Consider the following 27,563-nt stretch of genomic DNA (forward strand, 5'->3'; position numbering starts at 1 on the left):
TAATTTTGAAATCATTGCTCAGCATAAATATGATTTTGAAATATGTTGCATATTTCGTGAAATTTCACTTACTGGTACATCTACTTTTAAGATTAAGAGCTATGATATAATTACATGTTAACTTCCATCATATGTATAGTATATGCTTTCTTTTGTAGTGTGTAATCATGTTTTCCATAATTTCCATAATTCACTATATATTATATATACGCACACATACTATACATATATATATATATATTATATATATATATATATATATATATATATATATATATAATATAATATAGTACACATACATACATGTGTGTGTGTGTGTGCGCGCGCGTTTATATGTATATATATATATATATATATATATATATATATATATATATATGTATATATATAGGTAAGGGTATGTATGCTCGTTTATATAGTGGATGATTATGGAACTTATGACAAAATATACGAGTGTACGCACACGCACGCATACACTCACAGATTAATGCATCTATGTGTGGTAATCCCAAGTTTATTTTAGTGAATTTATTTCAAAAGAACACTTGAGAAAATGTTGAATGAAAACTCCTGACCCTCTACCATTCTGAAACAGCAGCCTGTTTAATTAAAAGATCTGGAATGGAAATGAAATGGAAAATACGAATGAATAAAAGCGACTTCATTAAACCCCTAAGAAAAACCTCTGGACTTTTAAATGACAAAATTACCTTAGCTGGAGCCATTACCAGCAGCTAGTAATTCCAGTCTCCCGAATCCTGGAACCGACAGTGTCAATGAATACCAGCAGCCGAGTAGCTAAGGGTCATTGGATATCGTTAAGCAGTGCAAATTTATGCTGGAAACTTATAAGAGAGATTCTGAATAGCGGGAATCCGTTGCATTTCAACCTCTCGAATTTCTGCCTTCGCCGCTTCTCTGATGAGAGCGAAAGGGATACTGCAGAGAGGGAGATAGACAGACAGACAGACAGACAGGCAGGCAGGCAGGCAGGCAGATAAATAGAAGCGAAAGCAACATTCCAGAGAGGGAGAGAAAGAAAAGGAAATGAAAGCGACGCTCTAAAGAGGGAGCATGGGCGCCCACTTGCTTGGAGTGGAGATGCAACAGAGTTTGCATTTTAATATTTCCATACTGAAATCAAATTGGAAATCGAGACGTAATGCTCATATAATTAGCATCTCTTGATGTAACAGTTTTATTTTTTTGCTTTACTTAAACAAATGATGTTCAAGAACAAATTTGATTTCCATTGCCATTTAAAGTTTTCAAAGTAATAAACAGGAAATATCGTAACTTCCATTAAAAGGAATAAATTCTGGTCTCTGAAATTTTTGATGGCTTGCATACATAAATCTTCTGTTAGATTGCATTTTTATTTACCCTTATGGAGAGCTCTAGTCTTTGGCGTTTTAACATTTACTCGTTAACAGAATCAAGCAGCAGAAAAAAAACAGTTATAAGATCTGATATTTGGAATTTCATTTAGTTTCTGGCAATAAACTTTTATGGTTCTTCTTTTGAAAATTAATGCTTGTGAGGGAAAAATATTAGTTAAGCGGGTGGGGAGAAAAGGGGATATATTTTTTTTAACACTTCGATGAACTTGAGAATGACAAAGAATCTTAATGATAAGAACTAAAATGCCTTCTAGTCTTATTGAAAATGTAAATTCAAGTGCAAATTATATTCTGATAAAACTGACTAGATAACTCTTGATTACACGACTAAATTAAATAAAGACACGAAGATTGTTACTTTTTATTCAACAGAAGAGAAAATTCTACTATTCCTGCACTCATCCCGTGTAATACTTGAATTTAACGCTCATCGCATGTCACAAAGCATATCCCCAGTTTTTGCTTTAAACAATTTTTCTCTAAACGAAGTTCTTATGAGCGTATATAAAATGAAAAGTGATATCAGCTGACTGGTTTATGTTGTTATTCACTGTTGTCGTACAAAATATCTGTCGTGATAGGAATATCGCCTATCTCGAAAAGGTGAACTTTTCATGTTATTCAAATGTTCGTGTTTGAGTATACACTCAACCACAATGTCCTCTCCTTTGCCTTTGCCTAATAATGTGTGTTCTTCATACATCTTTGCTTATGGTTAGTCATCATTGATCGTGTCTTATTCAACTTGACTTCTCGATCCGTTCTTCCTTCTTTCTAATTTTGGCATTCTCTTCTATGAGAATACGCGTGTATCTGAAGTATTATGATGATAGTAGTCCTTGAGCTGATCCTTTACCGAGCTGGACGCTTTAGACACCATTAATCCCATTGTGCCTTTGTTGACCCAAGCAGTGAATTGTGTACCAAATAGTTACTTGACTGTGATGGGTCGTAGCCAGAGTTCAGAAAGCCACGGAGTTAAAAAAAACTTATATCAAAAGAAATACTGAAAACCACATCCTCCGAAGAGAAAAAACTGCGTATTATGCAAAAGGGAAATACATTAGCAGTTAAAGAAAGAATGTGGCAGTATCTGGCCTTTTATTTTCTCTGTGAAACTATCCACCATTAGGGGATACGACCTCTGAGTGAATTATAATGAAATGAAAACCGAAGTCTCATTTCACGCAGCAGTATATATATCATTCTTAATTACTGGAAGATAGAGTAATTGATAATATTTGGTCGGCTTCAGAAGAATTTGACTGTCAGAACACTGGTTGGCGTTAGGTGAACGTAATATCAGTTACATTTACTAACTGCAACTAGTAAAAAATGCGCCCATCAAGCCTTCAGCCAAGGCCCGTTGGTGGCCTGTCCTATAGCGTTGTCATACTCACGATTATAGGTAACTTTAACCGTAAATAAAATAAAAATTACTGGGGACTGAGGGATGCAATTTGGTGTATCTGACGATTGGAAGGTGGACGATCAACATACTAATTTGCAGCCCTCCAGGCTTAGTACATTTTAAGATCTTAGGGCGGACGGACAAACAAAGCCCATACAATAGCTTTCTTTTACAGAAAACTAACTATGAAAATATGATGCAAATTCACAGATTGTGATAGGGAGAGATCCTTTTACAATAAAGGACTTTACCAATAAAATTAATTGAGGGGAAATTATGTGAATCCATCAAAATGAACACTTGGAAAGTGAGTACATTGTTGTATAGAACAAGGAAAAACCTCTAATATACAAAACAAAAAAATTCCACAAAATGCCCATTTAAAGTGAAGAAAAAAAAAGAATTAAAGTAAAATAAAGATGCAAATAACACATAATAACCAAAGTTACTGGTAGAATAAACACCAGTTGCTACGCAGAAAAATATACTATATATATATATATATATATATATATATATATATATATATATATATATATATATATATATGCATATATATATATACTATATATATATATATATATATATATATGTATGTATATATATATATATATATATATACTATATATATATATATATATATATATATATAAGGCCAGAATCGATATGGAACTTATAGCCTCCCTGTTGGCCGACTGGATAACGTCACTGGCCATTCCTGATTTCGTTCCCGTTCACTGGGCGGTGGTTGATCCCATGAGGGGACGAAATTATTATCAACTAAAAATTCCCCTTCGGTACTTATATGAAAATATATCAATTCCAAGGTAGAGAATTAGATATTAAAGGACATTTGTAGCTCGAATGATCTATATGAATCACGGTAATGTGATAATTATTCATTATGAGGCTACGTGGGTCAAAACGTTCTAATTGGCTAACATGTGGGAGGGGGTTTCATATCGATTCTAATTACGAAAACACCGAGGTCGACGGTGAATTTGTAAGGCCAGAATCGATATGAAAATTATAGTCTCCATGATGGCCGACTGGAAAAAAAAACGTCACTGGCCGTTCCTGATCCGGTTCCCGTCCCACTGGACGGTGGTGCGATCCCACGAGGGGACGAAATTCTTTTTATCAACTAAAAAATTCCCCTTCGGTACATATATGAAAATTATCAATTCCGAGGTAGAGCGAATTAGATATTAAAGGACATTTGTAGCTCGAATGATATACTTTATATATATATATATATATATATATATATATATATATATATATATATATATATATATATATGCACGTATGAATGTATGGTACACAGTGGTACAAATTTACATTTTGTAATGCTAGGGTTGCCAGTACAAACAAGTATACAGACAGGTGGGGGGAAAAAAATGTGGCCCCGAAAGGAAACGAGTCGTAACCTCATTGAGTCCGAGGTCAGTATTCCATTAACAATTTTCGTTTTTCCATGCAGGTATAGTTGACTTCTTTGCCATTAAGCCTAGCCAAACTACATTGTACTGTTATCTTCCGAAGAAATAATAATGGATCAAGATTATGCTTTCGTAAGCTGATATTTTTATTCTCAAAAAGTTTTCATTTATAAAACTGGATTTTTTTTATATTTTTTCCAACTTCTTGGTAGACTAAAGCAGCTTTTTTTCACCACCTGAACAATTGATATCATGCCTGTTTTCTCTAACATGACCAAAAATTGCAGGTTTATTTATTTAATATTTTTTTTACCTTCCGTATACTTTATTCAGAAACCTTGAAATCCGAATATTAAGTGAATAAGGCAGTTAACTCCATTCTTTTAGCGATTTGAATCCCTGCACTGAAGATAATTCTTTTAGCGATTGGAATCCCTGCACTGAAGATGTGTTCCGTGTATAAAAGTAATTAGGATTATCGCCAATTTTAGATACAATTTTTTCTGGTATCATTTGGGCATCTATTTTGCATAAATCCTCCCAGTAATACACATCTGTAACCTATAAAAAGCAACTTCACGAGCTTCTCTGTAACGAGAGATAAAGATGAAAAGAATGAAAATAGCCACGTCGAGAAAAAGTGGTAAATACGCGAAGGAAATAAGATCTGGTCGGGAATAGCAGGTTCCATTCGAAGGTAGATAGTGTAAGGAGGGGGATGGGGGAGGGGGGGGTGGGGAGGGGTGGCGTTGGGTGGGATTGTAGAGCAGAACCTTTAGCCTCAACGACCACAGCCTATTGACGACCCATCGGTTGCGAGACGTTACGGAAACATCTTTGGAGGAAATCTCGTACATATATTTGCTTATCTAGAAACGAAATGGCGTAGGCAATGCAATGTTATTTGCGGATGTGTTTCACAAACGCTCACGCACGAACGCACGCACACACACACAGAGGAAACGTATGAGCAAATAAAATATATATTCTAATAACTACAGGGGATGAAATGTGCATCACCAATCTTTTCATAACTTCCTTGGGTTTACAGATCTGTTTGTACATCTGTAATACATTCATTGCTTGGCCCTGCATTTACAAAAGGCTTATTCAAATAACCACTCTTACCCTGTTTTAGAATCGACATGGCTTATATAGTCTTGTATCTTTTTCTCTGTGTGTAGTGGTGGCCGTGTAGGGGGTTAGGGGTGATAGTGGGAGGGCTTTCGCAGGTGGTGTGTGATGGAGACGACAGCGGAGAGTTGGTAAGGGAAGAACTATCGTACCCAAGGTCCTTTAAATATAATCGAGTATATCTAAAGGACCTTGATCGTACCTATAGATCAACAGGTCTCATTCGAAGCAAATGACTGGTGTTGTGTTCGTGGTGGTTCGTGACTTTTCAGAGTGACTGGAGACGCAGTTAGCGGAATGTCTATGCTATTACTTAGTTTGACAACTCGGAAACTCTCATAATTAAAGAATTACAAGTGATTTGGACGTCAACTTCGTCTCAGATAATTGCTCTGATATGATCGCTTCGCTTCTAATCCACGTAAGAGCCTGCACTTTATGTATGTAATCGTTATTATTGTAGATTGCAGAATGACAGGTCTCCTACCATATGGCTCTGAAAATTGTTCATAACTAATTAAATATAAGGGAATCTGTGATCCAAAATAGTGGATCCAGTAAAGTTACCGCATTCCCTCTTTAAAATACCGTTAAATCTTACACTGCCCAATGTTCTCTATGCATGAAATACCTCTTACCTCGTTGCTATATACAGAGCACCTTTAGAATTAGTTTCCCAGCGGTTGGTTGATTAATTCTGATTAAGCCGAACCCCGCGTCAGCTCGGCTCCTTCCTCAGTCCTCACTCAAAGGCGGCCTATAATGAGGTGTGAAAGTGAATATGAGGCTCTGGGCTCCACAGGCAACTGGCTCAAAATGCATTACAACAACTCTTCACTGATTGCTGCATAGGTTGCTGGTGATGTATAGAGAATATTTTAGTCAAGGCCGCTTTCCATCCTCAACTTTTATTTCTATTTTGCTCAATTAAAGAACATGAGATGCTATTTTGTGCTCCTTTGTCGTTTCAGGTGACGCACTTTGATGCTATAAGTTGGTTATTGAACAGAGTACTTTAAGAACTCCGCAGCGAGCTTTCCTTAGTATAGATATATGTTCTCTTATATTTAATGTTTGTGTATAAGAATATTTAGTTGTTGGTTTTAGGTACAGGATTTGTATTTAATGTAATTTTTAATCATATTATTATTGTTAGTCGTTAGTACATACATTTAGAGGTTATATTGTCATTTGTTAGGAAGTAAACGTTTATGCCGTTATATATATATATATATATATATATATATATATATACATTATATATATAATATATATATATATATATATATATATATATATAATATATATAATATATATATACATATCAACAATCAGGTCTCAAACAAGTCACGATCGCAATTAGGAAGAGAATCTTTGGTCAAGGCTGGAAAATCGTATGAAACATCGGTTAGGACCACCTAAACGTCGTTGACTTGTAAAAAAAATCTGTTTGTGATATCAGTGCGATGTAAGTTACAGACATGCGTTTACACCATATTTACGGTGGTGTGGGGGGTTGACCTTTAAGGGTAACACAATAAATCTAGTACAAGTTAAAATGCCAGCAATCTGACAAACAACCATCCACAGAACAGAATGCCATTAAGCGGAAAAAACCATTTAAACTAGATAGATGGAAGACGTAAATCTGATATATATATATATATATATATATATATATATATATATATATATTATATATATATATATATGTATATCATCATTTACAAGAGGAATTTACGTAATTGTTCGACGCTGGATATGAGGGTATGGTATCCTGATTTACAAACGAATTTAACTGACGTCTTTTCATGGCGATTCCTGTTGTAAGATAAATTTTTACTTTCATCCAGAAAAGGAACAAAACTTCTTTCAAGAGATAGCGATGGTATTGATAGAAAACATGGCTGAAATGTGCATGGAAGTGCGAATTTATCTTGTGTATAATATTGTTAGGTAAGAGAATTATTATATAGGCGCTGAGGGATTGTAAAATGAGCTCAAAATTTCTGTTCCTGTTCCAGAGTTTCGTCAAATCAAAATGAAAAGGGTTATTAACTATCTATACATTATTATCTTTATGAATTTTCGAATTATTATTCCTTTTTACTTACTGGTAATTATCCACTTGTATTATTTTATGAATATTCGATTTAACATTTTTTTTACGTACTGGTAGTTGACCACTTATATTGCAATTTTAATTGTAAAAATAATCGTAGGTCGTTAGAGAATGAGCAGCGGAAAAAAAAAACCCAGCATAACCCAGTTAGGCCGAACCTTGCAGTGCGTATGAACGTGCACAGCAGGGAAGCCCATCTGCAATTGTCTTTGTTAGTGTGATATATTTCAACTTAACGAGATATATATTATCACTGCTGAATAAGCGTAGCTCAACTCTGCAATTTATTACATTAATTGCCTGTGTATATGCCGTCGTTTTCGAGAGGCGTTTCCGTGAATATAAATGCCTCAATTTCTGTGTTTGTCATTTTCGAAAATCAATCCATCAAGCAATCCGGATGAAGGGAGCTTTTCGAAGCGTTGTTTACTTATTGCAGTAAAGCTGAAATCGGATTATACAATGTTTATTCTGACTTTACAATTAACGCCCTGCTGGGCGTGTGAATTTGGCGTCGGTTTGAGAGCGTTCAAATAGCGAATATGGCCGGACATTTCCTGTGTGTGCGAAAATAGTTTATGAGCAACGTAATATTGTGTAAATTCATCATTAGGATGATTTCTGTGACGTTGTAGTTTTCATTTCTGGTTATTCATATAAATGAATACCTGATACTGATAAATGATTACATTTCCGTACTTCTGCATGGGGACTGTTTAAATGGCATTTCTGATGTTTATTCCCAACTAGTTAGGACATTTATGTTTAGCTGAGAATGCAGAATAACAAGCCAAGACAATATTCACTATGTAATTCTCCAATATAGTTACATGTACAAAGAGGGTGTTCGGTGGGATCACACACACACACACACAAAACACACAGAGAGAGAGAGAGAGAGAGAGAGAGAGAGAGAGAGAGAGAGAGAGAGAGAGAGAGAGAGAGAGAGATATGGATATTAGGTCTGAAGAGTGACCAGATGTGAAAGTTTAACAGGGTTCTCCAAGTGGAGGAATTTTGCATAAATTGAAGAGAAGGACAAGTAGTCAGGAAAGTTTGCACATCAAGATTTTTACACCAGAAGAATAAGGGAAATTTGCATATGCACTTTGAAGCTGACACACTTCCAAGGAATTTACTTATATCTAGAGTTTCTAGGTATTGAGCAAACGAATGATGTAATGAAGGATTGAAGAAGATATCTGGTTAAGAAACCTATAGGTGAATATTGAAAACAAAAAATTATCCAGTTTCATCGTGGGAGAGAAATTCCTTACCTTTGAGTAGTGTGTTGAAGCCAAGGGTTGAAACAATCTACTCTTGTCAAAAAGACAAATGAATTAATTTTGCACTGAAAGACAAATTCGATAAAGCGAAAATTGAAGCCAGATTCCAGCTATAATGAATTGTATAGAGGAAGTAAATGGGGTTCATAATAGAAAAACACACGAAACTTCCACTAAAGTAACATTTATTTATGTGTTACTGAACGTGGCTGATGCATTCAGAGACTGGCATTGAACCTACCATCACTTCTGTCAGTATAGTCTGGCATTCGATATCTCAGCAGTAGGGGAAAGATTGGAAGCAGTCAGATGTAAGAGGTTAGTCGGTTTCTTGATATGATCCGTAATTGTTTCACTTTTAAAAACAGTTGTTTGCATTTGTGAGGACTGCTGAACATTTCACCGGTTAAAACTAAAGAAAAAATATATAAATACTCTAAATAAAGGAATCGAATGATACTTAACGGAAATTCAGTTCTGGTTTGTAAACCCGAATTGTTAATACGTTTCAAATCATTAGTAATATATGATATGATTGTATTCACCACTTCCGATCCGCAGCTGAAGGCTCTTGATCTGATTATGTATGTTAAAGCCTGCATAACCTATTTCCCGACTTGATAATTGACTAAGGAAATTTGATTTTATATTTAGTGTTCCACGTGTTTTTCATTGAAATTTACTGAATGTACCGATTGAAATACCTCAACAGATTCAAAATTTTTCATTTAATATATTGAATACAAATGTTTTGGAGATATTTTCTCGCAGTTTGATACTCACTATCTTATCAAGAGGAAATAACGATCTCATTGCATCATTGTAAGTTTTTTTTTTTTTTTTTTTTTTTTTTGCATAGTCAGCCTCCAGGTGAAATGAGGAGACAAACCGCTTGAAGTAAGCTACCTGGGAGACTGCGGCATGGAAAGAAACCTGTTCACAAGGCGTGTCTCAGTCACAGCTGTTTTGGTCTCTGTCGATTTAGGGTCAGAAACTGAAAAGATTGAAAATAGAGGTCTAATTTGGCATACCCACGATCGTAGTTTATTTGATGGCAATAATTTACCCACATTGTTTGATGTTTGATTGTGTATGCACATTTCTTTCTTGAATACACAAAAGAGTGATAAAAAGAAAGAATTACTTTTTACTAAACATTTGGTGATTATAAACGGCACTTCATTATTTTGTATGTGTTTCTCTATTTTACTGCTTTTCACACAGCGATCTCTCCCAGTTCGGAAAATGAGTTAACAAATGAATAAGGGGGTTTAAGGCTAATTAACATAAGATTTTCATATTTACTTTATGATTTATGGTTATTGATTGGACCCGGTCAGAGACCTGGGAGGCCGATAATTTGGATGTGGATTAAGATAGTAAACAAGTGCGTGAGTACCGTAGTAGTTTAGTCTTGCAACATTTAAGTGAATTGTGGGAGTCATGAAAAATTGGGAGAGAATGAGGTATCAGGCTATTGAAGGTATAAATGCAGGTAATCAGTAAGCGGCAAGAATTTTTATCGTCGTATGTATAATATAAATTTATGCAAGAACGTTTTTGGAACCGTCGTCTATACTAATTTAATATTGCTTACATTCCTTGGTTTCGGCACCCGCTTGACGTAATGAATGGTGACTATTCGATCAGCTGACTCATTGGGCTTCCTTTCAAATAGGGACGAAAACTTTCCAGCGGTTAATCCATTTTTTTATTGTCACTAATACAAAATATTGTACCTATTAGATTTGCTATGATAGGCTAACGAATCTTCCCCTCGCGAAAGCTACTAATTAGCAATAAATATAACTTTTCATCTCATAGACACCATAATCGGTGAACTGGATGGAAATGTTAAGCTTTTACGTTCCATAAATATGCGAGTCTTTTATCAAGCTATCTGACCAACGTAATTTTTACATTTTGGGTCATATCCTCGAGCTCGTTAATGAATGAAATCCTTACCAATTTTCAGTGTTGGTTGTTGACATATCACTATTTTATTTTCCTTTGCTATCAATTATCATTAGTTACCCTCTTGTCCAAGTGCATGTTTTTTTATTGCTGTTATTTATTTATTTTTTTTTATTAAAAACATTATAGTTAAACGGCAAAAGCCTTTTTTTTTCCATGCTGCGATTTTGCCTGCAGAGAATTTTTTAATATCTCTGCAAGTGCAAAGTGCCTCTGGCTCAGTGAGGTTATTGAATTGACGGCTCCATGCCAATCTGGGTCCCTTACGTGCAGAGCATAAAGTAGTCTGCTTCCCGCATGATGTTCGGTCTCCTGCACATTTGTGAGTCCTTATTCAAGTGTATGATTGTAATATATATAAGAATGGAGGAGATATATTCGTACTTATCATTATACACCAACAGTAAAAAGCTTGTTTCAGCCATATACTATGTAGGTTCGTTGTTGGAGTCTTTATTGTTAATAAGCTGTAAAAATGTTGGTAGAATGTTCAATTAAAGTGTTGCTCTGCCAAAGAATATCTTAACCTTCATTCGTGTCATAGAAATATTGAGTATTTGAAATTACAACTGCGTAACATTTTATGATAATTGTTTAGTGTATACACTTACATAAATTTGAATGTACATAATTTATATATGAAATTATTGAAAATTATATATATATATATATATATTCTATATATATATATATATATATATATATATATATATACACAAATATATTAACCAAAAGGGAGAGAATGATTGTCACGAGTTATGAAATAGAGGATTCAATCCCGCCATTCAACTAAAGGCCGAAGCGACGTGTATAGAATTCCAGCATCAGCCTGGTAATGCAACTCTGCTTGAATATCAATAGTGTACACAGAAGTGGGTTGTAACTTAGTATAGCACACTATCTTACTGTCGTCGACTGTTATGTATCGCATTTTGGAGACTAGACGTGTATTGTCGATGAAGTGACGGGAAATTCGAAGAATGAAATATATATATATATATATTATATATATATATATATATATATATATATATATATATATATATATATATATATATATATTTATTAACATTGGATTTGTACACTCATTGTTCAATGTTGGTTCCTTATGTCTTCTTAAGTAATATCAAAATATAAGAGCTTATTCTAGATACTGAATATTTATTTTTGACACTTATTACAGCATTCTTGCGAGCAAGAAAGAACCCGTTTTTAACTCGTTATGGCAATAAAAAGAATAACTGACAATGCTGAGCAATTGTAGTAGAACGATTATCAGGTACTTTTGACTCTAAAACTGACGTAATCGCAATCAAGAACATGGTCTGGATATCCAGTAACAATAGTCTATGTACGATCGGTAATGCTTATGGTATGGTTTTTTTTTTCAACTTACTTTAATTGCTCATTGAATCAGCAAGAAAGAAGTTAGTTTTCCGCCCCCCCCCACCTCCTTCCCCACCCCCCCCCCCTTTATATATATATATATATATATATATAATATATATATATATATATATAACGTAGCACTGATTACGATGTAGATATAAATCAATGAAACAGCCAAGGTCTTAGATGAACATTTGGCGTTTCCCTTGAAAAGACCAAGATGGATATGAACACCTCAATGAATACGTTGGTATTAAAGGAAGACAAAATAATGTTCACTCGTTCTAGATCAGGCAATTACCATCATTCGTTGATTCACAAGCGCCTCAGTGGCGTGGTTGGTATGGTCTTTGCCACCTTGGTTGCCGCGAGTTCGATTCTCGGGCATTCCATTGAGGGGTCAGAGATGTGTATATCTGGTGATAGAAGTTCACTCTCGACGTGGTTCGGAAGTCTCATAAAGCCGTTGGTCCCGTTGCTGGATAACCAGTGGTTCCATGCAACGTAAAAATACCATACAAACAAACGAAACAAAACGAGTCGACCAACTCTTGGAATGGCAGTTTGTTCGGGTCCTTTTTAACTAGAAAAGGTTTGAAAAAATCTTCAGCGTGAGCAAACACGATGTTCAGTCCAAATGATGTGATACATCATGAGAATTAGGAATGAAAATGAATCGTTCATGTAGTAGTCTTGGGTAACCATCAAGTCTTTTTTCTTGCAGGAAACATTTTAGAAACATTTGTACCAATATTCTTCAAGAGATATATGGATGACTAACCTTGGAACTATTTTAGTACTTAGGTTGGTTTTTCTGTGACAGCTGTAAGTACTGAAAGAAGTTTCAGCAGAAACACACACACACACACACACACACACACACACACACACACACACACACACACACACACACACACACATATATATATATATATATATATATATATATATATATATATGTGTGTGTGTGTGTGTGTATGTGGGTGTGAGTGGGAGTGGAGTGTATGTATATGTATATGCATATATATATATATATATATACATATGTATACATATACTTAGATTGAGAAACCCAAAGGAAAAACTTTCTGCTATTGGAATTATTTCTGCTGAACTTACGATTGCAACATCATGATTTTAAGCTGATCAAGATCAGGAAGAATGTTGACAGAAAAACTATGTGAAAACTTTCGTACATTTTGAGCAATAACAATATATTTTATTTTCCCATTCCAGTCTGTATATTTTGAATGCTCAGATTTTGTGTAGTTGTGTCGACACTCGCAGTATTTTTACGAAGTCTTGTAATGAAACGTTTGTGTAGTTTTCGGTATTTTTTTTTATTTTGTTAGGATGAAGTAAATTATTAGCTTTATTATAATGTGTTAATGTATTTAAGAATTTGCTGATTAGATATCCAGCGTACTTTTAATTTTGTTATTTACGTTCGGAAAACCATGATCGTCTGGCAGCAAAAACATTTTTGGTGGCTGGAGTTTCATTTTGGAGATATTGATCATATTTTTTTTTTTTTTTTTTTTTTGAGAGTGGGGAAGGGTGATCAAAAAGGTAAAATGGCTGTGATATAGCTTTGATAATGACAGAAAAACAAGAAAATTAAGGAAGTACATTTCTATTTCATCTGTAATCTGCAGAATTATCAATATTAATGGTATAAAGTAGATGATAAATTTTGATTTGCTAAAGACATTTGCTAAACTGCCTTGCCCTTTAAGTGATCTTTGCAGTGCTTTTTATTTTCAATACGTGTTTGTGGAAGATGGAGGATGAGTTATTTCCAAACAGAAAGAGGGGAAAGAACAAGAACGAAAGACCATATTATGAGTAAACACGTATAAAAGTGAATTATTGATGGTTTTGGTAATACGAGGGTCACTTAAACACTCAAATAAACGTTCCTTTGAAATCCTAAACTGTAGTACAAAAGAGTAGTTTTGCAGAGCAATACAAAAGAGTAGTTTTGCAGAGCAATACAAAAGAGTAGTTTTGCAGAGCAATATAAAAGAGTAGTTTTGCAGAGCAATACAAAAGAGTAGTTTTGCAGAGCAATACAAAAGAGTAATTTTGCAGAGCAATACAAAAGAGTAGTTTTGCAGAGCAATACAAAAGAGTAGTTTTGCAGAGCAAAGGGCTGATGATGTAGAATAGAGCGTACTAACAGTTTTTTTCTGTTTGTTTTCACAGTTATATAACGATGAAGTGCTTATTTCATTAGTGATTGTCTGCAGAGTTCTTGATTATCTTTTTTAAACTGGAAAATTTGTTTTCCCCGTATGAAATTCAGTTTATGTGCACCTTTCCTTTCATGTATTTTTTTATTGGCCTTTTCGTTTTCTCTTCCTCTAGATTTTTTTTTTTTTTTTTTTTTTTTTTTTTTTAGCAGAGTTGGTAAAACCATGTGGATGTGCTTGTTTGAAGAAAATATCAGCACTTTTCCCTTTCTAACTTTCCAGGTTGTTTACCGAATTTTAAACATAACTTTTTACTGTTTTATATTTTAGCTATTCCTACATCTCTCTCTCTCTCTCTCTCTCTCTCTCTCTCTCTCTCTCTCTCTCTCTCTCTCTCTCTCTCTCTCTCTCTCTCTCTGCGAATCAGTACAATCGATGATTCAATTTCCAGTATAAATCATCCAATTAAAGGCTTCGGCGTGGCTAATAGTTCCTGCTTACGTACCCTTATGCCTCCCTCTTCCAGAAAGGGTTTGAAATAAGGGACTGGAACTTCCAATCCTCTCCAGGAAGGGTCTGGAATAAGGGAATAGCCATTCCAGTCCAACTCGTTCATTATCGAACTTCGAGGTCTTCGTTTCTATTCCAGGCAGCCCAGACGGAAATGGAGTATCAGACTCATGCAGTTTCGATCTCTGGTTGAATTTGAGAGAGAGAGAGAGAGAAGAGAGAGAGAGAGAGAGAGAGAGAGAGAGCCCCAATGTGTCTTTTTAAAGCTGCGATCCAATCTAAGGAAGAAGTTTTCATTTATTTGTCTCCTTTCAAAGAATTATGGAATTGATTGTTTTATCCTTATGCTTTTCTTTCTCTGTCCGTATATATTGTATTTGTTGAGTATCTTTGTCCTTTTGAGTCAGTTTCCGCTTCTTTATTCGGTTCTATTGTTTCGTTTTTACTCTTCTACCTTGACTAATTTTTTTTTTACCTCTACATTTTTTCGCAGCGTTCCCTATTTGTGGGTGTTAAGTTGTGGCCTATACTCTTCATTTCCCCTTTCATACAAGACTATTCATATTTGTTGTGATCCTTTTTATTAATATATTCTACGAAAAAAAAATTTCATTCTACTTAGCCCTTAAACATTTATATTGGTGATCGTCCGCGATTTTACTTTATACAATGTTTTTTTTATATTAGAAATGCCTTTTACTTCGTAAATAATTAGAGCCTTCCGTCTTTCCTTCGTTTTAATTTTCCCGTTTTCTTCGGGTCTGGACTAGAAAAAGGTCATCACGATGTCTGTCCCATTGGTCTCTGCATAAGATAAAGCCAGCCTCCCACCGCTCTCCCCTCCCTCCCTCCCTCCTTCCCTCCCTCCCTCCCCCACGAATCACTAGAATCGATGAAACCAATTTTCAGTATCAATCGTCTAATTAAAGTCTTTGGCGTGACTAATGCTCCCTCCCTGTCTTCCCTCATGTTACCATTTTTTAGGAAGGATTGGGAATGAGGGGAAGGCAAGACTTCCAGTCAAGGTCATTATTATGAGACAGACATTTTATTTGCTCCTTTTGATAAAGTTTAGTTTTCGTGCAGTAGTACCAAATATCAAATTATTTATCAAAAACAGTTTTAAGCGCTCTGAAACAATAGCAAGCCATACTGGAGGTAAAAATATCATGTGGCGGTATTGATGTGGTATTTGGAAGTTGATACAAATCCAGAGTGGGTTTCCTTTTATCGTTTTGCGAATATGGAAGCATTTTATATCGCATTCAATTTGCAATAATAATCCTCATTTCCTTAGTCAACATTCACTCTCAAACGTTTGCATGAAACAGTAACGAAAACCCATCCAGAGTGCAATAGCAGTCTTCAAATTTTGTTTTCCCGGAGAAGATCTCGTCAGTCAAAATATAAGGCTTCAAAGGATGGCGAGCGACATATGTTTAGGACAGGTACCAATCCTATACAATTCGTATTATTCCATAGTTTCTTCCGGACGTTCGGTGGCGCAAGCGTTAACAGCAAAATGGAAAATGTTACCAATTCGATTTAGAAAAAGTAAAGACCTTAAAATAGAATCTAAAAGAACCAGATGGGAAAACTGAAAATATCAGCTGTCTCCAGCGCTTGCTTCTTCAATAAAGAAAACTTGACAGCTATGAAATTGAAAGGAGAAATTTTCAACGCTTTTGCAGTCGGAAAGTGAAGCGTGTATAGATTTTTAGGTGCTAATCGTAAGGAAGAGAGGAAGACCTTGAAAGTTCTTGATATATGGAATGGAGGAGGTATTGGAAAGGAAAGATCTCAGTTTCTAGTGCAGAAAAAAAATATTTCTTAAAAATGACGGTGAAAACATATTTCAGAAGTTATCTAAAAATCAAAACTTCAAAATAAATCTTGGTGGGTTCAAGAGCCAAAACATCCCTTGCTGAATATGGCTTATTTGTTGTCTTATTAAAACTTGGAACTCGGAGGGCTGGAACGTGATAAAAGACAGACCTTTACCTGGGGCTAGAAGACTTTTTAATTTTAGACAAAATAATTTTTATTGCTTTATGATATGAAGAGTTTCCGAAGTTCGAGATTAATTTTTGTTAGAAGTACTTTTGATGTTATTAGTTTATGATATGGCCGTTTTTTTTTCGTCAAGAAATACGTCCAAAAAGTTGACTGTTATTAGTTTAAAGGCGCCTTAACTCAGCGCCGGTTTTTAAGTGTTAAAAGTATTATGGAACGAAAGTAGTTTCCGCCACCAGCATTAACTTTGGTCACCATTTGTTGGGGTAACCAACAGCGAATATCGGAATAATATGTCTGCCAACTCTTAATCACTGTAACCAGGTAACGTGAAGTATGGTAAATTTTATTTGGAGGGGTAGCCACCTGTGGATCTCGAACAAAATTTTACATCATCAGTATCGTCGTAATAATAATAATAATAATAATAATAATAATAATAATAATAATAATAATAATAATAATAATAATAATATAATAACAATAATAATAAAGTGGAGTAGGAAAGCTGAGCTGAAAATAGTTGAAGTGTCCTGTTTTACTATATCTGTTGAATTCTGATACTAGAAAAGGTTTGTTATGACCGGGATTAGTGAACATTTATATCTTGCCCAAATAATCCTCTCATTTATGAAATTATGCAATGCATTGAAACGGACTCCCAGGCTCGTATCAGTACCTTTTCCCACTCACATATTAATTCATGAAAACAAATGATAATAGCACAGGTAGCATGATTTCCCCATGGAAGAATGGCTACACACCGTGTAATACAATATTATAAAAACTTTTCCACGGGAAGGGGAAGCGTTGGGAGGAGAGTTTTATGTTATTTCCACGCATTGTGTTACGCTCCGTGCATTAACGAGTCCGCGTGGATTATAATATTTGTGGTCATTTACATTTATATTGTAAGTCATTTAATTTCCTATATATTTCGCTTTTTGCAGGATGGGATGGCTGGAGCGACTGGTCCGGGTGCAGTGCTTCGTGTGGCAGCGGCACTCAAGAAAGGAGGAGGCAAGTGACCACTTTTCTTTGCAAATTTCTGTCGTTTTTGTTGCGATGTTGCCGCGTCAGGCCTTTGGGAGTGAATGTATGTTTGAATTATGAGTCAGCTCGTATGGAAAGGATGAGTTTCGCAAGAAAACCCCCGCTACCTTAATCAACCCGTAATAAATGCTGAAGTGGAAGATTATAAGACTGCACAATAAAAGAGCTCAGTGAGCAGAGCAGCAGGTAGTATTTCCTGTTGTGCGGATTAGCGAGAAGGAATTAATAAAGCGCAAGGTTGGATAGTGAAGAGGGTCCTTTGATGAAGATGAAGGTTAAAGATTATTTTAAATTCAGTAGAAGCAAGTTGCACAGGTAAACAAAAGGGTGAATTAGGGATAAGGAAAACTGAGAGAGAAAACGGTAGCAGTGAATGAAAGTCAAAAGAGAATTTCAAGCAATATTGATGGGTGAAAAAGTTGTAGTTCTAGAAGGATGTAAGTCCAAATAGAAAAGTTGGCGAAATGAATCATAGATTTAAAGAAGTATTTGGAGGAAATACTGAATGAGGGAAACGTTACAAAGTGATAATAGTTCCTTGGTAATAAGGACATAGGCAATCAAGGTGGCCGTGAGTCGTATAACACAGTATTAACTTCACTTTGGAACGCATATGTTAGGATTTTGGCTGAGAAAGTGAACTTGAACAACAAAATAGATTGATAGTATCACTGCTAGCATTGTAAGATTTTTAAAATTTTGATAAAGCAATTTATAATAGAATAATGCAATATTCTTTATCCTTCCATTTCCAGTACGAATTCATTTTTGGTTTATGTAGAGAAGTCTAGTTATAGTTAATGAAAAAACAAAATTGTTGTTAGTTTTCTTTACACGAGAAGTACGAAGGTTGATTCTTGTCAATATAGTGTCGGCTGTTTCCCTGCAATGCAGAAGTCATGGTCAGTGCTCTGTGGGTTGTGTATCCTGAAGTACACAGAAGTGATTGCTGTTGGATAATAATTACTAGTTAGTCCATTGGCACTTCCTCACCTTTGACCAGTTTCATTACATGTAAATGAAATGCAGAGGTGCAATTTGTGTGCCTCCTAACCTGAAAAATAATGGAAAACGAAAAGAGAAATAGAGCGGTGCTTACCCTTTCGCATTTGACCGTTCTCTCATTCAAAAGCAGGACAAAAATATACAAAATCCAGACTCTGCTCCCAGTGAATTGGAAGTTTTCCGTTTCAGCTTTTGCTCGAGAGAGAAAAATGTCGATGAAACTGTGAGCAGAAATGAGATCTAGCGTTGAAATCATCTCCACACTGTTAATGGGTCGCAGGCTAAAGATCTAAGAGGCAGATTGTTTAGTAAAGTCGATTCCTGAATAGCGTAAATAATTCGGGTAATATATTCTGTATGTATTTTTTTTTACATTCAACACAAACTTTAGTAAATAAGTGTTAATTTATCTCACAAGAATAACAATAAATTTATAAGTTCCCGATACACTTCAAAACATTTTGTTGCTGGTAACTTTCTGTTACCTTTCGTTGCTGGTAACTTTCTGTAACCTTTTATAAGATGCTTCAACTATGTTAACGGGTGATTTAAAACAAATGAGGATATTAACTGCTTCACTAATGAAAAATGGACGTCATATATTTCCAGGTATTGTCTGAAGCCCGAAGGTTGCCATGGTTACAACACCGAGCGGAGACGATGTAACTTCTTCTCCTGTAACGGTAAGATAGTATCTGAACACATTACAGATAAAGACGACTTTCCAATTAACAGTCGTGAGAGTTCTAGTCATTTTTTCGTCAAAAGTAATGCACGTAAGTTCCTTTCCCCCTAGGGGTAGTGACGTCATTGCACCTCACGCGGTGCTCTGTAGGCTTTACTTAAAAGTTCTTTGCAATGTCCGTTTGACCCCTCAGATGCAATAGCTTTAGTTAGTTTTCTGCACCTCCGTTCAATTCTCTTCCATCTTACTCTCCTCCTCCTCCTCCTCCTAACAACTTTTTTCCAAGTGCAACTCCGAGATCTTCACTTTTAAAACCTTTGTACTTTAACTTTCCGTTTCAGCGCTGAATGACCTCATAGGGCCAGTGCTTGGCCATTGGCCTAGATTTAACATGCCATTCAAATCCGTAAATTCTTTTGTGTATCATGTGTATCAAGAACATGGTGGTAAATGGTTTTTAAAAAATCTTAAAACAGATAGTGATGTTTGATAAAATTCCGAGCATATGCTAACAACACTTAACTGCTAATTAGGAATCTCGTCGTAATTTTTACTCGAAAAGAAATTGTTGGTGGTTCAACTTTTTTTGTTCTGGAATCATAAGAGATTTACAGATTGACTTTCAATTTTACAATTATTGTTTTATTTCTTTTTTTTTCAAAAAACGGTCATACGAACTGTATTTATTATTAGAGTAATTGAAGTAGTTTAATTCGAAGGAAGTACTTACATCGAATGATGGATATACAGATCAAATATTCATATGGCCTGTTACAAAAAAATAATCCTGTAAGTCATTTCCTAAAAAAGTAAATTCATACATACTTTTTATCCAGATTTATCCCAAAGGAAAGATGACTTTCTATTGTTCAGCCCCGTAGGGCGGTAGTGCGGTCAGTGCTCCTCACGCGGTGCGGTGTAGGCGGCGATCCTTTGGGCCCTAGCTGCATCCCCTTTTACTATACCTCCGTTCGTATTATTTTTCTTCCTTCTTACTGTCCACCCTCTCTTAACAATTATTTCAATAATTATTTTGAGCGCCGAATGAACTCATAGGTACCAGCGCTTGGCCTTTGGCCTAAATTTGACATTCCAACTTACATGACACTCGAAGTGGAAGACACGAAGAGAACTCGTTACTTCCATTCAAAACAATAACAAACCATAGCTAGCAACTTCTTGCTTGTCACCCAAGTCCAGAATCACAGTCAAATGCAGTAGTTTGCCCCTCGTTAATTCAAACCGCTAGACTTTTTAAATCCAGTGTTTACCCTCAGCATGGTTAAGGAAATTCTGTCCGTAATGCACAATGCCAAGAACCCAGTTAACTTATAAAGGAACCGAACTTCAAGATAAACTCGTTTGAGAGCCCCTTCGTATTTAACAAAAGAAATTTAAGAAGTTAGGAAATAATGTGAAACGCTTTTCAGAGAAATATCGTAATTAAAATTGCATCATCCCTTTGTCATATTTAATGGAAAATCTTATCCATCTGTACCTTCGTAAATTAAACCGGTTCTAACCCTCAAGTTGGCTAATGGAAACATGATAAGTTTTAATTATCAAGGTAAATATACTACTCAGTCAAGAAAATTATATTTATAGAAAGGAAAGTCATTTGGGCGAGAGATTTATTTTGACATTAATGCCATCGTATGAAAATACGAACAATAATCTTTGACCCTTCAAGATTTGCGTGGTCTCCAGGTACTCCTCTGTATCCGCTACCTTTCTAATATTAACAATGGTGGCCATATTTACTTGAAAAAGAAATGGTCAAAAAAGTTTCAAATGGCAAAAGTCCGGCCGGTGCTCCAACTCCCTTCCACAGTCAAGACATTTATCTTCAATTTCCTCGACAATTTTGGAGGCTTTTGTCGTTGTCCAAAGAATTCCAGAAGCAATTCGAGCAGCACTTCTGGGTCTGTAACTTTTATCCCCCTACTTCACGAAAAGAAGTTGGAGAACTACGAGGAGGAGAGGAGATTTCCGCTTTAGAATATTTCCTTCACCGTTTATTTATATTCCATTTCTCATTCCAGGAACGCTGGACGTGTTGCATCTTCCAGACAAGCAGTACAAACCGCCAAAGTTCGGTTGGCGGGAATCGAGCACTCGACCTGGCTCGTGGAGGGCCGTTAAAAATCGGCCTCTTTTGGTCCACACGAAGGATATTTTTCCCGACGGCTTCCCGAAAGAGTTTTCCATCCTGATTACCATTCGACCTGATCTTGGGAATATGGTGAGTTTCAGCTGCCGTCTTTTCATTGGACATTAAATTATTGTTATAGGGAGAATCTTTCCTTTCTAGACACCTTTTAATGATGTAAAACTTGAGTCTTTCTTGAAATGGATTTGAAACATAATATCCACTAGCATTACTAATAATGATAATTAGCATATATTTCTCTATTCTTGGTACGGAAACTCCAGGTATTTTTAGCATTTCTAATATATATCCAAATTATAAAGTTAGTCGTCACCTACAAATATTATCAATTAAAAACAAAGAGTGTATTTAAAAACGTAATTAACTTTTTGTCGCTTTTCCATCTAATTAAAATTATTTTCATTTTATTCGGATTGTATTTGCAAGCCCCGTCCCCATAGAAGACGGCTTTTACAAAGTAGAATACCTTGTGATAAAAGGAGTTAAATAAAAAAAATATCGAAAATTCTGATAAAAAACATAAGGTAAATAATAAAATAATAAACATCAAAATGCAACTCGGCGGATGATATGTGATGACTTGTCCACAGGGTATGTTATTCATCATGCATCGTGCGTACGAAGGAGAGGTCTACCTAGGGCTTGGTCTGGGGTCAGGCCTCGAGCTTTTACACACGGGGCCTACCACTCCTGACGACGTGTTGCAGATCAATGTGGCTCCCATCAATGTCAATCTCACCGATGGACATTGGCACCAGCTGGCCATAAGGTGAGTCACGATATTACTTCTTTTTAACGCTTCAATACTCTCTCTCTCTCTCTCTCTCTCTCTCTCTCTCTCTCTCTCTCTCTCTCTCTCTCTCTCTCTCATATTTTGCAACCAGACGTTAGTTTTCTTCTTTGTTAAGCACTGCAATGCGCTTTCGTTGTTGACAACCACTGATGGAAAGACATACAGACAGCATAACTCAAAATATTTAAATAAATATTCCATATCATTTGCGCTAATGTAACATTAGTAATCAAAAAGACAAATGATGATTAATTATTCCGTTTTTTTTCTGCTATGGATGAAAAATATACTGTATTACATGGGCTTCATTCACAAATGAAAATTCATTATATGAGGATAAGTCCACGCTTTCATTAACTGTGGAAAGGTCGGGCAATCGGAAGCTCAGTGAAATCACTGATTCCATTGAGATTGATTATTAAGCAAATGAGGTCAATGAATGGATGCCTGTTTCATCGAATGCTCCTGTGTGAGACGATACTTTGGTCATTATTGTTAATTAGCTGCTACAATCACGCTTTTTAATAACATTCATTGGGATTAATTGGCTTCATTGAATGGTGTGGCCTCTTTGTGACCAGCGGATTGATTTTGGCTCTTTGGGGGAAATATTCGCTGCGGAGTTTTGTTTCTGCGTTTATTTGTTTAATCCTTTGACCTTCCATTTCACTTTTATACACTTACTCACTCTTCAAAGATGTTGTCCCTCCAACATCAAGTTGAAGTAATATGGATGCCAAAGAAGTTAACAAAAGGTTAGAGTGTGCATCTATGCATCCTGTATAACTTGAGATTATACATACGATGTATATGGTGTACGAGGTTTAGTTTATGACAAAAAATAATATATTACCATCCAACTTTACTCCTGTTAATGCACTATGATACTCTCCATAAGTGAACACATTCTTTTTAGTTAATGTAACTTGGTTGATTACCAAACAGATAAGTAATTATTATTATGGCGCACTTATAAACTGAATATCGTTGTTGTGTGATGTTTTTTTGAGATTTTATTATTAAAGACTTTTTTTTTTTTTTCCTTTCTCTTCAGCGTGATGGAAGACAACGCCATTCAGGTGTATGTCGACTGCCGCTGGATAAGTCGACAGGTCCTTCGACGATCAACTTTAGAAATCCCGATGGACACTTTATTGTATGTTGGTGGGATGCCTGGAAGGAGCTACGAGGTAAAATCTGATTTTTAAAATAAAAACCGACAAATGGATAACCTCAGTGATCAAAATTATGCTTGAAAACCAACAACATAAATATGAAAAACTGCATGGAAACAAAACCATTCTGCTTGCTTCATTATGCAGGTCCTTGGGTGTACATTAACTTGCATAGGTTTTCCATGTTATTATTCTTGAGGCCTATTCTTAGTGTTAATAGCACCAAGAATGATTTAGCAGCATTAAATACTTGTATACTTTCTGTCCACATTCTCTGCGTAACTATCTCCATTATATTATTCGTTTTTGTTATGCTTGTATGTGAAACCTTAAATTAGACGTTGAGCTAAAATGTGATGTGTAAGCATTTTCGTCAATAGTTTTGCATATATTGTATATATAATGTAAATGTAAATGTATATATATTATTATATATATATACTATATATATATATATATATATATATATATATATATATATATATATATATATGATATATAATTATATATATATAGATATATATATATTAATATATCTATATATAATATATATATATATATATATAGTTTATTATATATATATATATATATATATATATATATATTTGTACAATGCAATTAGTTCTATTCATAATCAAGAAAATGTTATTCTTCCACCACAATATTCCCAACCACTCTGCCTTTCGCACCCAACAGGGAGAAATGGAGCAGTTTATAATCAGCAGATCGTCCGATGCCGTGGCTAAGCAATGCAAGCCGGAGCCGATTCCCATCATCGACGAAACACTGCAGGTGAGTAGAGGGAATGGCACAAAGGGTGAGGTGGTAAGGGGGTGCGAAATCACCAAGCAAAGCTTGTTACGAAGTGGTTCTCCTCTCTAATCTAATCTGATCTCGAGGCGTTTGGAGCAGCTCCTGGTTGGTGGGGTCGGGGTGGTTGGAAGTTGTTAGTTTCTAGGGCACATTAACTATGTCTAACTTCGATTTTAAGTTTTGGGGTAAGCGGTTTGAATTTAATGTGTGGGAGTTATAGAACAAGGCGTGGGAAAATAAAAGTTCACTGTATCACTTAGAAAATTTACATGCGTTTACTTTGATTTATGAAGTACTTGAATAACTGTGAAAAATTAAAATGAATCTTGACTACCTACTGTAGAAAACAACCATATATATGTAGTAGACCCCCAACAGAAATATACCACGCAGAACTTAGCTGCTTATTAAAAAAAACAATATTAGAAACCGAAGATTTAGAATTCCCACCAGCATCCTATTAATTATAATTAGGGTCGTCCACAAGGATGATTGACATCCTTGCGATTTAATAGCAGTAATTTTTCTCTGTAAATATCACCATTTTCGTACGTGTCTTTGATTTGTGCCATGATTTCGTCTTATTCCATTATGTTACACCCGTATTTACTCCATGAGATGATAATCCATTCTTTGGAATTGTTACACATTGCAGTTTTGTTGACGGGTATTGAGATTTGTAGAGCTATTTTGTGTTCGTTGTTTGTGTAATTTGAAAGGATCAAGTGACAGATAAAGACCTTTTGTTTTAGCCTGGACATAGGTTATTATATATATTTAACTAGAAAAATGGGAATAACCTAATGAATATTTAGATATTTGTAGCCATTAAAGTCATTAACGTTAATAATAAGGATTAATATACTTAATAAAGACCGTTTCGTAAAGTAATGTTATTAACACTACAATTTCATTTTTGTATTACAATCTATCCCAGAGGGGGTTAGTGCCGTGAGTGCACTTACGTGGAGCACTGTAAGCATAACTCAAGGGACTTTGCAGCGTCCCGCAACCTCTTGTATTTCTTTTACTGTACCTCCGTTAATTTTCTCTTTCTTCCATCTGACTTTCATCCCTCTCCTAACAATTGTTTCGTAGTGCAACTGTGAGGTTGTCCTCTTGTTACACCTTTCAAACCTTCTTATTGTCACTTTCCCTTTTATTGCTTTATTGCCTCATAGGTTCCAGTGCTTGGCCGATGCCCTGAATTCTACATTCTATTTTGGATTACATTCTTTGAATACACATTATAGCATTTCTCATTAAACTTCAAATTAGCAAATAATATCTACACCCAGGATACCGGTCGACCTCTGGGGCTTGTCATGCAGCAAGAACAGAACAACCACATTTTCCCAGTCGTCCACCACCCATACAATGGGGGAGCCTCGGAAGAATACGACTACGACCACTATGACGAAGGAGGAGACTACGAGGGCGAATACGATAACGATGGTGAAGAGTACGACGACGTAGGTCCAGACTCGTACGATAATTATCCCAATTACGTGTACGACGACTACGGAGATTTCGAGGGAGACCGAATTCCAGGCACATCGGACTGGGAGAGTCCTCCCTCCACTTACGTAGAGGAAGTGGAGGCCCAAAGCGCCGAGAATGGTGCGGAAGAAGACAGGCGCAGCGAGATGAAAGAAATGCCGGGAAAGGGGACGGAAGGGGAGGAGGCGGAGGAAAAAGGTGCACATTTCGAAACGGGGATTCCTGCCGCCTCTTCAGGAGCTACTGACGACGAGGACCTCATCGAAGGTTCAGGAGTGCTGGAAGGGAATGGAAGATTTGGTAAGTAGGAACTTCTGTTATCTGTAATGTCAGCGCGTTTTGCGATTAAATGTAAGCTATTGTGTATAAGATATAAGAAATTGAAAGTAAAAAAGTTTTTCTATGAAAATTTGTAAAAATACTCAACAAATGGTTCTGTTCTCCAATGGGCTGATTACTCGAAAGTGAGATTAACATTTTCTGTGAGTCAGTTATCTTTTCACTACAGATACAGTTTCATTCTTGTATAAGTATTCTTTATTTCGTCTGATGTTACATTACCTTCCGTCTTCATTTTGACAGTTTTGACTTGGTCCGTGTGGTCTGGTTGTTCTACATCCTGTGATGGAGGCGTTCGCATCCGATCATTCAGATGCCTTCCAGGTCAGGTAAACCTGGAGGAGTGTGTCCACTCTGGAATTGAGACGCAGGAACAGAAGGCCTGTAACCTTCAGCCGTGTCCGTCAACAACCCCGGTCAGTCATTTACCAACGACGACCACCGAATCCCCGACCACTCCCACGACACCACCCGTTTTGGCAGACACAGAGTCTCCATCTCCAACGCTCTGGGACCCTCCGGAAGAGGCGAGAGTCCAGTACCAGAAGGAGATCATGATGCAGAACATTCCCTACGTGACGACGACCAACGTCATCCTCCCATCCGTCACGACGTCGGATAACGGGCGTCCTTTGGGCTCTGTCGTCACCTCTCCAGCTCCTCCCCCTATAGTTATGACGACGCCCAAGCATGTCCAGATGCATCCTCTCTTCCCGACGACGGTCATCAATGCGGGAGGCCCAATGGAACCCGTGCAGGAAAGAAATTACGTCAATGACACGCAGCGGTTTTATTCAGAAACTAAACCTTTAAAGCCTTTGAAATCGGATCTCTCGGCCTCTAAATCGGTTTGGCAGGTAAGAGCCTTACATATTATTTTTACATGTGTATTTGTACCGACAAAGGTTAATAGTTCAAAAATTTGGTACTCGATAATTGTGTGTGTATTTTCACAAATGTATAGTAGAGAGTTGTAGCTCTTTATTAAAGTTAGTAATCTCCATGATTGAAGTTGATAGTAAATTATAAAATATTCAAATATTCAATGACCATTTGATTAAAGAGGTTTTGCCCATTTTATTTTTTTATTCAGCAGTGCCAGTGTATTTTCGTCTAGCACTAACGACAATTTAAATTTAGAATTTAACTGGGAAATA

The 27,563-nt window shown here is 35.9% G+C and overlaps 1 protein-coding gene across 3 annotated transcripts in view; it reads left to right on the top strand.

The window, feature by feature from the left end:
* The window catches only part of LOC135216031 (uncharacterized), a 922,226-nt gene that overhangs the window by 855,772 nt on the left and 38,891 nt on the right, over window positions 1-27,563 (top strand). For all 3 annotated transcript variants that reach the window (XM_064250970.1, XM_064250973.1, XM_064250971.1), the window contains 8 exons: window positions 17,824-17,893; window positions 19,541-19,614; window positions 21,659-21,858; window positions 22,377-22,555; window positions 23,634-23,769; window positions 24,451-24,546; window positions 25,866-26,367; window positions 26,650-27,263. In XM_064250970.1, the coding sequence (XP_064107040.1) occupies window positions 17,824-17,893; window positions 19,541-19,614; window positions 21,659-21,858; window positions 22,377-22,555; window positions 23,634-23,769; window positions 24,451-24,546; window positions 25,866-26,367; window positions 26,650-27,263 (1,871 nt within the window). The remainder of the gene's footprint in view (window positions 1-17,823; window positions 17,894-19,540; window positions 19,615-21,658; window positions 21,859-22,376; window positions 22,556-23,633; window positions 23,770-24,450; window positions 24,547-25,865; window positions 26,368-26,649; window positions 27,264-27,563) is intronic.

This window comes from Macrobrachium nipponense, chromosome 6, assembly GCF_015104395.2.
Source record: "Macrobrachium nipponense isolate FS-2020 chromosome 6, ASM1510439v2, whole genome shotgun sequence".
Lineage (NCBI taxonomy): Eukaryota > Metazoa > Arthropoda > Malacostraca > Decapoda > Palaemonidae > Macrobrachium > Macrobrachium nipponense.